Below are 17,122 nucleotides of genomic sequence, written 5' to 3'. Positions count from 1 at the left end.
CATGTGCCAAAACAATGTCAACCTACCAGCTGTCATTACACCACATTTCATTGTGTTGGGCAATGACAGTCACTTTGTTCGAAGTGCAATACAGTGAAATGTGCAACTGTTATAGCATATGCGCATAAACTACAACGGAAACACATTTAACGAATCCCTCGATGCACAGCAAAAAAGCTCATATCTTCAACTCAACAGTGGATGTGTTTGGATAACTGGACTAACCACTGGACCAATTTCATTGCACAGCATCTCAAATCAAAAAGCAAGAGCCAAAGTCATCAGAATGATTTGCAATAATGACCTCCCAAAAGTGTCTTACATGAATGCATTACCAAACACCAGGCATCTGAATGCAAGATAACATGACAGATTCATTGCGGTTTGTCAAGTCGTTTATTTGGGATGTTAGTTAATTAATTTGGATGTTAAAATACAGTGAGGAAAATAAGTATTTGAACACCCTGCTATTTTGCAAGTTCTCCCACTTAGAAATCATGGAGGGGGTCTGAAATTGTCATCGTAGGTGCATGTCCACTGTTAGAGACATAATCTAAAAAATAAAATCCAGAAATCACAATATATGATTTTTTAACTATTTATTTGTATGATACAGCTGCAAATAAGTATTTGAACACCTGTCTATCAGCTAGAATTCTGACCCTCAAAGACCTGTTATTCTGCCTTTAAAATGTCCACCTCCACTCCATTTATTATCCTAAATTAGATGCACCTGTTTGAGGTCGTTAGCTGCATAAAGACACCTGTCCACCCCATACAATCAGTAAGAATCCAACTACTAACATGGCCAAGACCAAAGAGCTGTCCAAAGACACTAGAGACAAAATTGTACACCTCCACAAGGCTGGAAAGGGCTACGGGGAAATTGCCAAGCAGCTTGCTGAAAAAAGGTCCACTGTTGGAGCAATCATTTGAAAATGGAAGAAGCTAAACATGACTGTCAATCTCCCTCGGACTGGGGCTCCATGCAAGATCTCACCTCGTGGGGTCTCAATGATCCTAAGAAAGGTGAGAAATCAGCCCAGAACTACACGGGAGGAGCTGGTCAATGACCTGAAAAGAGCTTGGACCACCGTTTCCAAGGTTACTGTTGGTAATACACTAAGACGTCATGGTTTGAAATCATGCATGGGACGGAAGGTTCCCCTGCTTAAACCAGCACATGTCAAGGCCCGTCTTAAGTTTGTCAATGACCATTTGGATGATCCAGAGGAGTCATGGGAGAAAGTCATGTGGTCAGATGAGACCAAAATAGAACTTTTTGGTCATAATTCCACTAAACGTGTTTGGAGGAAGAAGAATGATGAGTACCATCCCAAGAACACCATCCCTACTGTGAAGCATGGGGGTGGTAGCATCATGCTTTGGGGGTGTTTTTCTGCACATGGGACAGGGCGACTGCACTGTATTAAGGAGAGGATGACCGGGGCCATGTATTGCGAGATTTTGGGGAACAATCTCCGTCCCTCAGTTAGAACATTGAAGATGGGTCGAGGCTGGGTCTTCCAACATGATAATGACCCGAAGCACACAGCCAGGATAACCAAGGAGTGGCTCTGTAAGAAGCATATCAAGGTTCTGGCGTGGCCTAGCCAGTCTCCAGACCTAAACCCAATAGAGAATCTTTGGAGGGAGCTCAAACTCCGTGTTTCTCAGCGACAGCCCAGAAACCTGACTGATCTAGAGAAGATCTGTGTGGAGGAGTGGGCCAAAATCCCTCCTGCAGTGTGTGCAAACCTGGTGAAAAACTACAGGAAACGTTTGACCTCTGTAATTGCAAACAAAGGCTACTGTACCAAATATTAACATTGATTTTCTCAGGTGTTCAAATACTTATTTGCAGCTGTATCATACAAATAAATAGTTAAAAAATCATACATTGTGATTTCTGGATTATTTTTTTTTTTGATTATGTCTCTCACAGTGGACATGCACCTACGATGACAATTTCAGACCCCTCCATGATTTCTAAGTGGGAGAACTTGCAAAATAGCAGGGTGTTCAAATACTTATTTTCCTCACTGTATGTTCTCAGAATTCTGTACCAGTGGTGTAGTCTATTTTTTTTGTAGTGAGCCTGTGATACACCCCCCGCCTCATACTCACCCATCCCAGAGCATCACCCCATAAGCACCACCACACTCACTAATGCATACAGTATGCATCGACATGTAATTGAGAGCATTATGAAAGACTAAGTGTTATCAACATGTCAATTTATTATAAGCAACACAATACTTTAATTGCCAATGACATTTACAGCTGGGGAGACTGGACTGATTTTCTACTGAAATCACCATCTAACTCAGCCAGTTAAGAGCTACATTTAGCCTTATATGTTATATGAATATGGTCCCTGAAGCACAGGTTTTATCAGCTGACAATAAAAAATAAAAATAAAAAAAAAAATAAAAAAAAAACTTTATAGGCACAAATACAAATTTATTTTTAGAAATGGTGTTTTTGAAAAAAAAAAAAATGGTATTATTGTTTTGGCAAGTTTACTGTTTAAATTAAAACATGTATGAAAACTTGTGTAATATACCTTTAAAATAACGTTTTAATAGATTTCATTATTATTATAATTATTATTATTATTATTATTTTACTGTGCAATTTCTTTCATAATTACTTTGAGTTAGACCAAACTTTTATTTTGGTGGGTTGTAGACATTTGAGTTTCTGTGTGTTTTAAAGCTACACTGTGTGATATTTTCCCCCATCTAGCGGTGAAATTGTGTATGACTACCCAGTGAATATTAGTTTCTGTTCCTTTCAATTCCGAGGGCATTTTAACTCCTACGGAGGCCGCATTATTACAAGATTAACATGGCTTCCAGTTCGACTTCAAACTATTCATCACCTGTGATCCGTTGCAGCACAGATTTATGTTACAAGGTAAACAATACTTTTTCACCATTGACGCGAGGAAAAGTAACGCAAGTTATACTAGAGGTCGTTCTGGCATTATGCACAACCATGCTATGGTTAGACAAGAAACTATAAAACTTTGAATTTACACAAATAGGCTGAATTACCTGTCGAGAAGAAAGCAGGCAACTTCGGCGTCCGTTTTAAAATCTTTGTTCCTCATGAGCTCTTTCCATATGGGAAAAGTTACTCCAATATTGACTTTGGTCTTGCTGATTTGCCTGTCGTGTTGACGTTTTAATTCTCTTTCTCTTCCTTGGCGACTCTGCTACATGTCCTCGAAAATAGGCGTGATCCTCCATCTTCAGCAATCTTTCCAATCTGCCGGTAGTTGCGAGTAATCTCCCCCTCACATAATTCACGGTGTCACTTAGTGTAAAACGCGAAAGGCGAATTTCCAGGTATGTCCCTCTTTGGCAAATGTATTTTCAAGATCGAGGCGCAACATGGCTGCCACCTTTTGAGCGACTCGCTCGTATGTATTATTTCGTACGTATGTAATAATAATAATTATGGTGAAATTCTCGTGAAGTGACTCTCATTGCAGCTCTGCAATGAAGTGCACATGTGTAGCCTACATCATGTCTCAATACAGTGAAACACTGAAAACACCACGAGTGTCACGTGTGCTTCAGTGTGTGTGTAGTAGAACACACATTGAGCGCTCATTCCCAGAGACGCGTAGAACAATTGCAGTCTCTTTGAACTTTAATATTCACAGACACTAGTCCATATCGAGATTTGATTCATTGTACAGCCCTACTTTTGATTTATTAATTCCGTGACGTTCTGCTTTATACAGCAAGTTCCATTTGTGACTGGATTCCACGATTCGATCCGTGTCGCTTCGCAAACAAAGACGGGGGGAATTTATGAATGAAAGTGTGAAAGTTCTTACACAAAACGAAGTTGTTATGTATCCTCACGCTTTTTTTAAGTGGGTATACAGAAATCCTTGGCCTTTCCTAGTGGGTATACGGCATATACCTGCGTATCACGTAGACTACACCACTGCTCTGTACTACTTGTTTATGTGCAGGTTATTAGGAGCCTGTCATGATATCTTTCATCTATGATGAGAAAGGCAGAAGCGGTCTGAGGTTTGCAGCTCCCCGCCGAATCAGCAGCCCATCACCGGCTCAGATTTCAGCACACACCGTTATGCTTACAACAGGAATATATGTGGAAAATTTAAGAAAACTAATCGAAGCGGAGAGGAGAGGAGAGGAGAGGAGAGGAGAGGAGAGGAGAGGAGAGGAGAGGAGAGGAGAGGAGAGGAGAGGAGAGGAGAGGAGAGGAGAGGAGAGGAGAGGAGAGAATGTGTTGCCAAATAACCCAAATTGGTTTATTAAAACCCAGCATTTCTTAGAGTGTACAAAACTGTGACAGATGCTTAACTAAAGATCAGGGTAACGCTTTAGATTACAGCCGGGAAAGTACTGTGTAAGTAAAGTGAATGTACAGGGTAACTTTCGGTAATTAAAGTGTTCCTATAAAGTATGCACGTGTAGGTATAAGGGAACAATATGTAAAGTTTGGGGAATAAAGGGGTAACACGTAGTCGACGTGTCGACTGATTGGGATCCCTACTAAAATGCCACTAGTGTTGCCACCTTCCAGTGCCTAGACAAAAGCCTCCTGATCTTCCACAAGAGCTGGAGAGGTCCTGTGACTGTGCATTCTGTTCTGAATAACCGCAAGGCGGGAGGAACAGAGAAAGTCAGGGCTGGGTCAGCCTCCTCCAGGGCAGCACTTGCAGGCTCACCACCTGGTCCCGTTTTAAGGGAGAGGTAGGAACCTTGGGCACATATCCAGGCCAGGGTCTCAAATTAGTGAGAGTTAGCTGGCCTGAATCCATGCACGATTCGTTGACCGAAAATGTGTGCAAGTCCCCTTGATTTCATCTCCTTGCACCGCTCAGGAACCTGACGATCAAGTCGTAATTTCTATATCTCAACCACATCCTGATGTGCTTTAAGGGCAACATAATTTCGAGGATGGAGCGGAACAGCCACGCTTCGACCCATCTTCTGCAGGAAGGAAGCACAGAAGTGATTGAACACTCTCGGGGTTCCTCTTATGAGAAGAACACCAACAACGAACAGGTTCTACTTCAGATCGTAAGCAAGCCTCAACTTTAGAGGGAGCTCTCGCAGAAGTAATAGTATCTATGTTCTTTCAGAGGTAGATAACTGAACCACTGCAACGGAACCTGGATTACTCTGGTTCAGTGCGGGTGCCAACGGTGCCCCATCCCTGAGAAGTCCCAGAGTCAGGAAGGCTGTCTAGGGAACTAGGTCCTAGTTGGGCCATTATGTGGCAACTAAAATAACCTACTCCTTCTTACCTGATGTGCAGTGATGTGCAAGAGGGCTCACTGGGGAATTAACGCATTTTGCGTAGGCCCTGGCATCAGCTGTAAGCCAGTGTCTCCGTGTTTTAAAGGAGTAAACAACTGGCAAGGGGACAAGATCAGAGCGGCAACAGATGTAACTGTGCGGCCCTGAAGATATCCCAGACAGCTGGAACGCCTGGGGATGGAGTCTCCACTCTCTTCGGCAACAGGCTGTCGTGAGGCCACATGGGCGGCATGATTGAGCAGGCCGGAAGTGGAAGAATCAACCTCAGAAGCTTCTGACTCCATAGGAGGAGGTGGCGGATGAGTTGTGACATGCGAGGGAAGCGTACGAGCAACAGTCGCTGTACTGGGCAATACATCTTGCTGAGCAACGGCATCAAACAAGGAAACTGCTAACAACTCGAGGCAATTGAATGCCAATGCAGTGTGAGGTATGACCAAGCCCTCCTTACTGCATTCCCATTATACGTGGCACCTGAGCTAGTATTTTGTAGACACTTCTGTTCTAGGAGCGATTAGCCCGATGAAACAAAAGGTCTGAACACTGCTGAGAGTTTGGCAACATACCAGGTGTTGTTAACACACGGAGTGTGCTGCTTTGCCACGGCCACCTAGGGACATGAAGTCAGTGCTGAAGCGGTCATCATATGGAGGAAACAGTTTATATGCGGCTGCATCTCACATATGCCCCAGGAGCCTCTGAAGTTTATTCAGTGGGACCCTTTCTCACCTCTAAGCACCGACTGGACACATTCCAGTTGAGAAACGTGTAAACCAAGTCCACCTCCATACTGTAAAAAAGCTCCTCAGTCCGTAGACGAGTTACTCTTCTCCAGTTGACCTGAAGACCCAACTGGCTATGTAGCACTCAAAGGGAGGAATTGTACTGAGACTTCGACCCCTCAACGCAAGACACAGGATGGCCCGTGTTTACGGAGGAGAGGATATCTGAAGTACGTGTCCTTTTGGTCCCACGCTGCAGACCATTCATAGGGATGAGCATTAGTAATGCGTAGGCAGGATGTGCCGGAAGTCGTCCATCTACGCTTGGGCAGCAGAGAACTGTTGGGTGCAGTTCTCCACCCTTGTCCGCATCCGCCATATCACCCAGGCTGAGCCAACGATGGCGCTCCTGGACCACTAAGGTGGACATCGCTAGACTGATCGCGACACCACAACACTCCTGCCTAAGAGGGCAAGGTCGGATGCAGTGCGGAGCTCACCTATGAGCACACAGTCTGGGAGACCCTTGTGCATGTCCATGAGTGCCCTGGCCTGATAGACCTGTAGCAGCGCCATGGCACGCAAGAGGAGGCGGTTTGCCCACAGGCTTTGTAAGCTCTGCCCGTCAGAACGGATGAGAACTCACAGGCCTTAGGGGGAGATTGGGAGAGAGGGGCAAACTGACATTCTGTCCCCTGGAGAGGCCCCGAATAAACAGCTGGTCGGTCTATTACAGAAGGACCAGCGCGCTCAACGGGGGGCTCCACTGGCTTTGATGTGATGGAGGAGTGAGGGGCCCACATGGTTTGGTTACTGGGGGGGGAAGCCTAACTATGATCCTCTGATCACCCATCCCACACAGCGCCATAGACGAGTCTCGATCTCAACACCGCGATAGTCATATTCTCACAATGAGAACATGAACTATCCACAAAAGCTGCTTCAACGTGCTGTATCTCTCTCTATATATGTATATATATATATATATATATTTCCACAAACACGTGATACAGCTATTGTGACCGTCCATTTGGGGGGATAGGGACTGATTGCATCCAGAAACGCACGGGTGGAATGACATCTTGAAAAAGACGCAAACGCACCCCTGTTGCTCTTTCAGGAAGTGGGACCCATCACCAGTGCCGGAGTACACAGGGGAATGACCACGGCAACACTGAACAGTGAACTGAAACGGTGAAGCACTCACTTTTCCGCCCTCTAACCAGCCATCAACAACACAGAAATTTTATGCTATTAAAACAGCAGTTGAGAGCTCAAAGCTCGCGATCCACCGCTGTATCATTGGTATAGAACCACCAGCACTGGGAGAGTCTTCCTAGAAGAACACAGATACACTCACTTGTTGTAAACAACAGTACTCTTCAGAGACATCTAGACTGATCAGCTCCGAAGTGAAAGACAACTGGTGCGTGCATCCACTTCCATATTTATACCCACGCTGCGGGGCGTGTGATGCGATTCACGCACGCTAATGTCCATTGGCTCTTTTTTAAAATACTCGAAGATGACATGCTACCTAGCGTGATCCCAATCAAAGGAAAAGGGAACAGCCGAGTTTCTCTCAGGCAAAATGTCAATAATACTACCCAGTAGCGGAGTGCAGCCTTACATGTCTAAACCAGAGTCAGACACAGACGGAGAGACTCAGGAAAACGCTGCAACTGTACATGGACGTTTCTGAATTGTTAGTGGATACATTTAACTTTAGTTGTTGTGGAGTTAAGTTAATTCATCTCATCGACAAGCCTGTACTGTCATTTTGATCTATAAAGTGTTGTATAGAAGCTTGTGTGAACTGTATTAAGATGCCCACAGAGCCAGAACATATATATGCTGCATGGAGGTAGAGCAGTTATCGTTTTGTTTGCGGTTATAATGTCGGACTGCTGCTTCTCACTCAGGGCGGGATCTAGTGAAGATCGTCACCAGTCGTGGGTGGGGTCTCCTTACGTAGGCGTAGGGGGAAATTTGAAACAGCCTGTTCTGAGAGATTGATGATATATGGGGATTATATAAAAAAGTATTGGGTGGATTTTTACCATTATAGGCTGGTTGTTTACAGACACTGTGGACACACATCTGTGTTCAAACACCTTAAAAAAGTAGATTTTGCATAATAGGTTCCCTTTAAGAAGGAATTCCATGCATCTTGCTATTCTGTATTATGTATTAAAAGAAAATACAGTACACCCAGAAATGTCCTCACCATTTACTCATCTTTTACCCTCATGGCATCCGAGATGTATACAACTTTCTTTCTTCAGATGAATAAATAATATCTGCTAATACAAGCTCATGGGTTCCTAAAAGTCAAACAGCATGTACAGCAATAACGACGGTAATCCATAGAACCACAATGGATGAATCAATGCCTCTGAAGTGAAACGTTAAGTGTTTGTAAGAAAACTACCAATATTTAAACGTTTTAAACTGTAGACTAATCGCTTCCAACCAAATGTCACCTGCGCATGCATGAGAGGGTTGAGTTCACGCTTGACGTAACTTGAATCGTGATGTAAGCATTTTTTTTATTAATGCTTACAACAAAATACAAACAGTAACAGATAATAACAATGAGAAACAAACAAGACAGGAGAACAGAGTCGAGTTCTCGCGCGAGTTTCACAGCGCGTTTATGTCACACTTCACTTTGCGCTTTACAACAGGTTTACGTACAACGTGAACTTGACTCGCATACACGCGCTAGTGACAGTTGATCAGAAGCGAAAAGATTAGTACATTATGAGAACATTGGGTTGGCACATCCAATTTGGGTGTGTACTGTATTTTATTTTAATACAGAATAGCAAAAGACATGGGATTCCCCATCAGTGGAAAAAGAAGAAGAGGATCAAGAAGAGGAGGAAGCCAAGCAAGAGAGAGAAAAAAAGGGACAAAACGTGATACTTTCTGTCAGGGCTTTAGTATTTGAAATGAGAAGTTGATTTAAAAAAATAAATATATATATATATATATATATATATATATATATATATATATATATATATATATAAATGAATAAGAAGTGTTGTAAATCTGTTTTGAATTAAGTTGTTTTACAAATAAAGGTTTCTGAGTCAGTGATATCAGATTGTATGTATTTGTATTGTACTTACCCTGTAACTTCATTAAATAAGAGAGTAACCAGCACCACTTTAATTTACAGCCCGCAGATGTCACACTTACCCTGTAACTACGTGGAACAAGAGTATATTTCCCTAGTATTTAAAAAAAGTTGCAATATGTTTAGTTTTACTTGCCTTGAAACATGGAAGACCTAACTGAATCAGCACATTTTTGCTATCAAAACAAATAACTCTATAAATACACTGATATGTACCCCGTAATTTTAAAAAAGCCTTTAAGTATTGGTACACTATGATAACAAAAAGCTACACAGTGTATGATCTTGCTAAATTGCTCCTAAATGTAAGATTGTTGCCTATCATAATAGTAGAATAAGTACCTCTAAGATCTCGGCTCTAAAGCTATATTCATATCTGGTGTCAATAAGCCAATAAAGCACATCGGCTTTGATTAGCTCAATATCACCACTGCCAGACAACAGATGCGCCACAGGTAGGTGGAGAGGCCAAAGAGCTTTTCTCGGATGATTAACGAGGGCTGTTGAGTACATACAGTGGCATGATAAAGGAAATGTGAGAGTCACAGTGACAGCATAAACACTTCATGCTGAGATCAGTGCTCTTCTTGCAAAAGCTTGAGTCTTCCTGTCAGGTTGAATAGACGTTAAATTTGCACTGTGTGAACTGTGTCAGTGCTGAAGGAGATATGTCCTGAGATGACTGCTGCTTCAGCAGCCGCCTCAAACCTTAGACAACAAAATCCCTTTTCTTATGTGCTTATGTAAGGGCGCTTTCATGTCTCTCTTTCCAATAGTGTGAACCTCTTTACACATCTACCATCTGTCTGAAGAGGAGTTTTTACACCAGGCAGCATTTCTTACAGTAGTGGTTCCCAGGGGGCGTTCAGAGAACAACGGGGGGAGTTGGAAGCAAGATTTTTGAAAGGGGGACGTTCACGAGTTTACACCAAAGGTCCAGGCAACACAAGATTAAATATGTAATTACAAAATAATTGCCTACAACATTCTAAAATCTGCCAGTTTAATGCGACATGTAAGCTATGTATCGTTTCTTTTGTAATATTTTTCCAGTTTTATACTAGCGCTCAAGCACTGCCTAGAATCCAGCGCTGACAAGAATCAGCATTCATGTGCTCAAAAATGTGTTTCTCGCTGACAACAATCCGGTGGTGGCTAGAATCCAGCGCTGAGTGTTATACATCATTCAAAACTGTTAAATGTCTTCTTTTATTTGTAAACACTCATAATAAAAACAAAATGTTGTGTTTTTCGTAAAATAAAGAAAATAAACATGATGCGCGTTCTGCTGTCTCTCTCAATGTGAAGTTCATTCTGAAACGCGACAGAAAATGATCTGTAACTCAGCGAATGCTTGCCATACTGACATGAGACATGTCTTTACAAAGCTTGAAGTATCTATTTTTAAATGATGTAAATTATATCAAAAACAAATATTCTCTGTTTAAGTAATCCGTATGAAAGCAACGAGATGTACAGTTTCTCCAGCCCATGCTCATTAGCTCTAATGTGACCACACCCACGAGCGCAAGAGCAATTGACATGCAAATCGTCCACGTGAAGGAACGCAGACCTGTAAACGCCCCATCACCTCAAAAACAAAGAATCAGAGACCTCAGACTCCTCTGCTTTTCATCGAGTTTGGAAGACTGTGTTTGTGCTGTGCTTGGATTTACCTCAGAAGAATTAGAGGAACGCGATTTGAAGATGAGAAAGATTTTTAAGGTAAGACATTTTCACTCATAATAGTAAGCATGTTATTGTTGTATAAACTTTACATTGTAGCAACTAGTCAAACTGGTGCCAGACTAAAATGTACGTTATGAAATGAGATTGGAGTAAAAACATGAAGCTTAATGCTAAATTTATATACATGTACGACACGAGGATGTTTTTATGTTCGATAATAAAACAGCATGATATAAAATTAGATTAGTATGAGTGTTTACTCTAATATGGTGAATATTATAATGTTTAGACCCGTGTTTACTGTTAAATACTGTGTTTGTGGATATGTGCTCAAACGTAGACATGTGTAACGTGGTAACAAAAATGTTTCATAGTTTGGAGCGATTCGAAGTTCCACATTCAGTAAATGCTCTCTGCACACGCTGTGAGTTTGAGTCACTCACGCTGTGCGTTTGAAAAGCATTAGGCCAAACATTAGGCTTCATGTTTTTACTCCAATCTCATTTCATAACGTCATAACGAATGGAAACATTTGAAGTAACATATGATAATCCATTTATTTTTCTCTAGTGTAGTGTTACTGAAGTGTTCCTTTTTAACGATTTATAGGCCGCCTGCTATAGGCTATTGTTATTATTATTTTATGCAGCCCAACACGTATATGCCTACAAGGCACAACAAACCTAGTGGTCATTATATATTATGTATTTTGTAAATTTTAAATCACAATTTTAACCAGAAAAATCTAAAATGTATTCCCAAAATCGTGCAGCCCATTCTTTATGCAAGGTTCCTCATAATGATAGGGCCTGATAACACCTGATAGGGCCATTATGGGAGGGTCTTTGCCTTTCTCAGGTGTGAAACACATCAATATTCATGTATACAATAATCAGTATGGGTTTCATGACGTTATTTCAGTGACTTATTTCATTTTTTTTCCACAAACTACGCGTAAATGTCATTATCTCAAAACTACAAACTTTTACATACATGCTGCTGACATATTATTGTAGCAGAGTTTGTGTTGAATGCAGTGTAATCAGACTTCAGCCATGAAAATGTCACACAAGTAACAAAAATAAGCACAAATGTCAGAGCATGTCAGAACACCTCCAGGGCCCAGAAAACACCTCGGACCCCAGAGGGTTAACTAATTCCAATGCCTAATGCCAAAATGTTTTATTTGTTCACCAAGCAATTTACAGGTCAGGCATTATTGTTAACTCGCAATAAAAATTGTTTAATAAATTATTCAATTATTGTTTGGATAATTTAAATATATTCTGTAATCAAATTTTGGTAATGTATTAATTTCGCCGTAACATCTGAGCGCGAAACGCTGCTTGGATAGTTTCAAGATAGATAAAAATAATTCATAATACAATAATAATTTAATTGTTCATATGTGTTTATTCTTGTTAGAAGATTTTTTTTTTCTTTTTTACTGATTATGAACACAAATTAATCATGACAAACCAAATTAATTGTAATTGTATTAATTTTACCATTGATGAAAACAAGTTGATACCAAGGTATTTTAGGCCTACAATTCTAACATAATTTTTCATGAAAAATCATGATTGTATTTATTTATTTTTTCGAAAATAAGGTTAATGTAAGCAGCTTCTTTCAATAATCTCCTAAATGCGTAATAAAACCTAAGTGCAAACATTACCGCTTTAATGACCGTACAGCCTTCGGTCGTTTTTACTGTCCAATGACAGCCCATCTTATATCTACTTTGAATGGCATGGGAGAGAGTCAGAAGTTCATTTGTTGCCCCTACGAGTTTATAATAGCATATTTTAACAAGATTTTCAATGGATAAAGAAAAAAAAAACTGCCAAAATGTTTTTAAATGTTGGCTTTATTAAACTATGTTTTAAACGTGTGAATAAACAGTCTCGTATGTATTTATTTTTAATACAGGCCTACTATTTATTAATGCATAGTTCTATTTTATTTAACATTTTTACATTTAACATGAATAATCAAACATTTAACATACAACAAAAATTGCACAACAATTTTAAATGTCAACTCATTTGTCCATTTTAAAATGATTTATTCTTTTACATTTTTGTTTTAATTAAATTGATTTATGCTATTCCTTATTCTTTTGGTTTATAAGGTGTCACAACAAATCCTGCATTCCTAGTCTTAATAGCCTCTGAGACATTTAGTCACTTATCAGTTCAAAATCACAGTCCACAAACAGTGCATATAAAAAAATAATGTAGGTGAGCAGCAAGCGCGCTCATAATAGAAGCGACGTTGAAAACGTCTCAACTTTTCAGAATACCGCAAGCGCACAGCAGGTCATGTGACAAAAACCAACCGATCAGCTTCGGCCTTTTTGTAACAACATCGAAAGCTCGGTCGAACAGCTAATCATAGCTGTACAGGGCGGGTTTTTATTTCTCATCTCCATAAATATATCTAGTAGTAAAGCTAATGCAAGGGCTGGAAATCAAGTAATTCTTTGCTGATACTTCCTCGTCATCACATCATGGAGAGCGCAGTTCATGGTTGCATAGCAACGACAGACGTTACGGGAGTGCAAGTGCTTGTGGAAACAAGGAGAAAGCGGTGCGGCCTTTAAAATAGTCCCAATATAAACACTTTTTATAGGTGTACCTTAGTGATTCACGATAAGACAAAAACATGGTTTGGAAAATGGATTCATGATGTACTCACTCTTACATAAATGTTGTACATTTTAAATACAAAAAGTTACGAAAGTTATTTTGTGTGTGAAAAATGCTATACATGACAAGGGAGGAAATGTTGGAAAGTCTGAGGCATGTTAAAGACCAAAAAAGTCAAACCTTGCATCCCGGTGGGGCCAAAGCCTTGCCGGGTCAGGAAGATAGCATGGTCATGATGCTCTGAGTGCTCTGGATCCTCTTTCTGTTGGACGAATGCCCAGCGGCACACGTTCTCCAGGCTTCGTGAAGGGTTGCCACGTTCAATGAGACTGATGGACTGAGAAAAAGATTAGAGACTCATTAGGGGACACTTTCAGCATTCATTAATCTATAAAACACCTTAAACTGACTCACATTGTTCACTGTGGGTCTGTTTGTTTAACGTCCTTAAACTCCTGTTTATTAATAGTCAAGAGAGTAGTCAAGATACTTGAAGGTGAAATTCAAACCTTTTCATTTGCAAACTACAGTACAATAAACTCAAATTCCATTTTGTTGTAGCTGCTTTTTTCCTAATACATTTTAGTTATTAATCACATTAACATGTATTTGGCAAAGAACAAACCATGTTGCAATTATTTGTGTGTTACAAAACAGACATAAAATGATCTCTGTGTATTTGTGGACTGAATTATGAGCTCACAAAATAGTATATTTTTATGTTTTTGATTTCAATTGTGAATGGCTGTGTGCATTAGTGAGAGGTTTAGATACTGTCATAATTAGACAGATATAAGTATCTAGACGACCGACAGTTGTTGTGCTCTCCCTGTCCCCCTCTACACACCAAATTATTGCACATTTCAAAACTGTGGTGGTAACTGTCATGGTTAGCTCCACAAAGGATGATGAGGAGAAAGATAGTATTCAAACAATAGCGTTAGTGTTAATAAAACAAACAAAAGCAGTACTCCATCGAGAATATACAATGTTACAGTGTGCATGTCTATATACACAAGATAACAAACTAAAGTACAGACAGGTGTCCATTAATGTATCATATAATGAAAAACCATGGTAATTGATGATAAAGGGAACAGAGGAACGAGGAAACCGGAAGCAAAGATAAACATAAAAAAAGTCTTTGAAAATGAATCCAAAACCCATCAAACTAAACTGTGACAGTAACTGACATATGCTGAAATGGCAGGGGGAGGGGGTTAAGTAAAAAAAATTAAAATAATAATAATAATAATAATTGTGTCCATGCTGCCATTTCTGTGTGTTTACCGATAAATGCACCTGGCAACATTACAGGGCTATTGTTGACTAAAACTAAAACCATTAAAAAAGCATTTCTGCTAATAATAAATGTTAAATAATAAAATAAAATGAAATAAAAAGTATTTATACTGCTAGTTGTCAAAGCAACATTTCTCAATTTGGTATAACTTATATAACTATATAGTGAATATATACTAAAACAAAAACTATACAGACATTTAAAAAAGCAATAACTAATAAAAAGACAAAAACATGGCAAAATTACTAAATAAAACAGATTCAGGCCATTAATGGGTTAATATAGAGTCAGAGAGAGTGTTGTCATGAAAAAATTAAGTAAATAAATAAATAAAGATATAAAATATTACATCGTATGTAAGAAATATATGATATGACCCATTATGGTTGATAAAAGAGATATTTAGCTGTAATTTACCTTAGCATACCCAAGCATTATCATCCTCACAAGCACAACATTAATGTGTACTCCCAATGATTCATCGTGGTAGATCTCATTCACCTGTAAACACATGATGAAAATTACATTATTATCCCCTAAATTCAACATAATAAAACAACAAAACATCGACACAAAGGGGAAAAGGGATATCAGGCAAGGATAAGTTGCATCATACTCCACCTAGTCAATTATAGCTACTGATTTTATCAACTCCAGGGACTGTGAAAACAAATGCTGCTTCATTCCATTTCTGAAACTTCACCATGATTGACAATGAGCAAGAGAAAGCAAAGATTTTTCAACAACAGAATCAAGATAAAAAGAGTGGGAGGAAATGGATCTCAGACCCATAAGAGTGGCTCTCTGAGGCATAGAAGGTGTTTTTAGACAGGACTTGAGGCTACGGTTGGCATGGAAAAGGTTGGTAAATGAAAAGGGCCCAGTGTTTAGCTGGTCATACAGAGGCCTTTTTTTTAAAGGTTCAGATGTTTTTCCTTCTCCACCTAGCTAAGAGCCTGCTGTGTGGGGTGCTGCGTTTTAAAGGCACAGTTTTGCTGTTTAAATGCAAGGTGTGATGCTGTAATGAATGACTACATCCTAAATGTACAAATGTTTCATCGAAACCCTCTGGAGCTTAACCTTCTCTTAGCTATTATGGATTAATAAAGACTTGTTTTCACGTGGCTCCTTGCACAATTATGTTATGACCTCAAAACACTTTTTACCACAGTTCATGATTTTGATCATTGTTTGGATCATGAGTTTGGATCATTTAACCAGTTCCATATGTTCAGTTTAACTAACTTGTAGTTGGTACAGAATTGTACTTGTGATGCGGAGAGCTCGGGTACGAACCCTGTGAAAGTCATAACGCAAGAACTAAAAGTTTAAAATCAAGCTAAAAGGCCATGATTGCCTTTTTATGTCGCATTTGCTTTTGTTAACACTATCGGGTAGGTTTAGGGCTTAGTGTAGGTGTACGTTATTGTAAAAAATAATGGAGCATTATGCTTTAAGCGCCACTCACTGGACATTTCAATTCAGAACTGCAGTGATGTGATACGTACAAACTCCTACACAATAAAACGTTGACATATTCACGTTCATCTGTTCCAGAAAAAAAATAAACACGCTATTAGCGCCACTTACTGGACATTTCAGTTTTGACGTTTTGCAAAAATGTTGCCACAGGTACGTTTTTCGAATGAGCCTGGGCTGATATAGTAGATCTCATTAAACGACAAATTAAACCCAATGTACTATTGAAATTTATTTCTGGACATCATAATGTTATTTTTTCCAAAAATTGTTATTGTACACATATATTGTTACACACATTCCCCCCTCATGACTTTAGTGAACTTTTCCTAAGAAACAAAGCCATATGAATAAACTGGTTGGTTGGTTGGTTGGTTAATTGACTTGACGATGGGAGTTACATTAGGAGTTTTCTTTCTGTGATGCTGATATAATAAATAATACAATTATATAACTAATAATTGATATAATAATTGAAAGTGTTGACATTTTGTTGAAAATGCTTCAAAATATGATTCAACTGTTGTTCTTATCAGATTGACACAAATTGGCCCAGTTAAGCATTTTTAAGCATATGATTCTGTAAACAAAAAGTTCAGATTGTCCTGGTCATCTGTATGACAGAGAAGAGAGACAACTTTGGTGGATCTAAATGCACATCTGTGTTGAATTTGTGTCGAGATCTCTTCTCCTAAGCAGAGCATGAACAATCAGAAGGAGGCATGAAGTAGGCATGCTGAAGATCTTTCATACGGTCCCTTTGTTCTACCATATAGTAACAATTTACAATAAGGTCTCATTGGTTAACATTATTTAAAGCA

General features: G+C 39.5%; 1 protein-coding gene across 1 annotated transcript in view; it reads right to left on the bottom strand.

Annotated features, from left to right (window-relative positions):
• adamts3 (ADAM metallopeptidase with thrombospondin type 1 motif, 3) overlaps nt 1-17,122 on the bottom strand; it is a 133,040-nt gene that overhangs the window by 64,072 nt on the left and 51,846 nt on the right. Inside the window, exons 6-7 of the mRNA XM_081366561.1 lie at nt 15,240-15,323; nt 13,700-13,856 (exon numbers count right to left, since the gene is read on the bottom strand). Coding sequence (XP_081222687.1) covers nt 13,700-13,856; nt 15,240-15,323 — 241 coding nt within the window. The remainder of the gene's footprint in view (nt 1-13,699; nt 13,857-15,239; nt 15,324-17,122) is intronic.

The sequence above is a fragment of the Scardinius erythrophthalmus genome (assembly GCF_964197995.2).
Source record: "Scardinius erythrophthalmus genome assembly, chromosome: 5".
Lineage (NCBI taxonomy): Eukaryota > Metazoa > Chordata > Actinopteri > Cypriniformes > Leuciscidae > Scardinius > Scardinius erythrophthalmus.
This window is presented reverse-complemented; position numbering and strand designations above follow the sequence as displayed.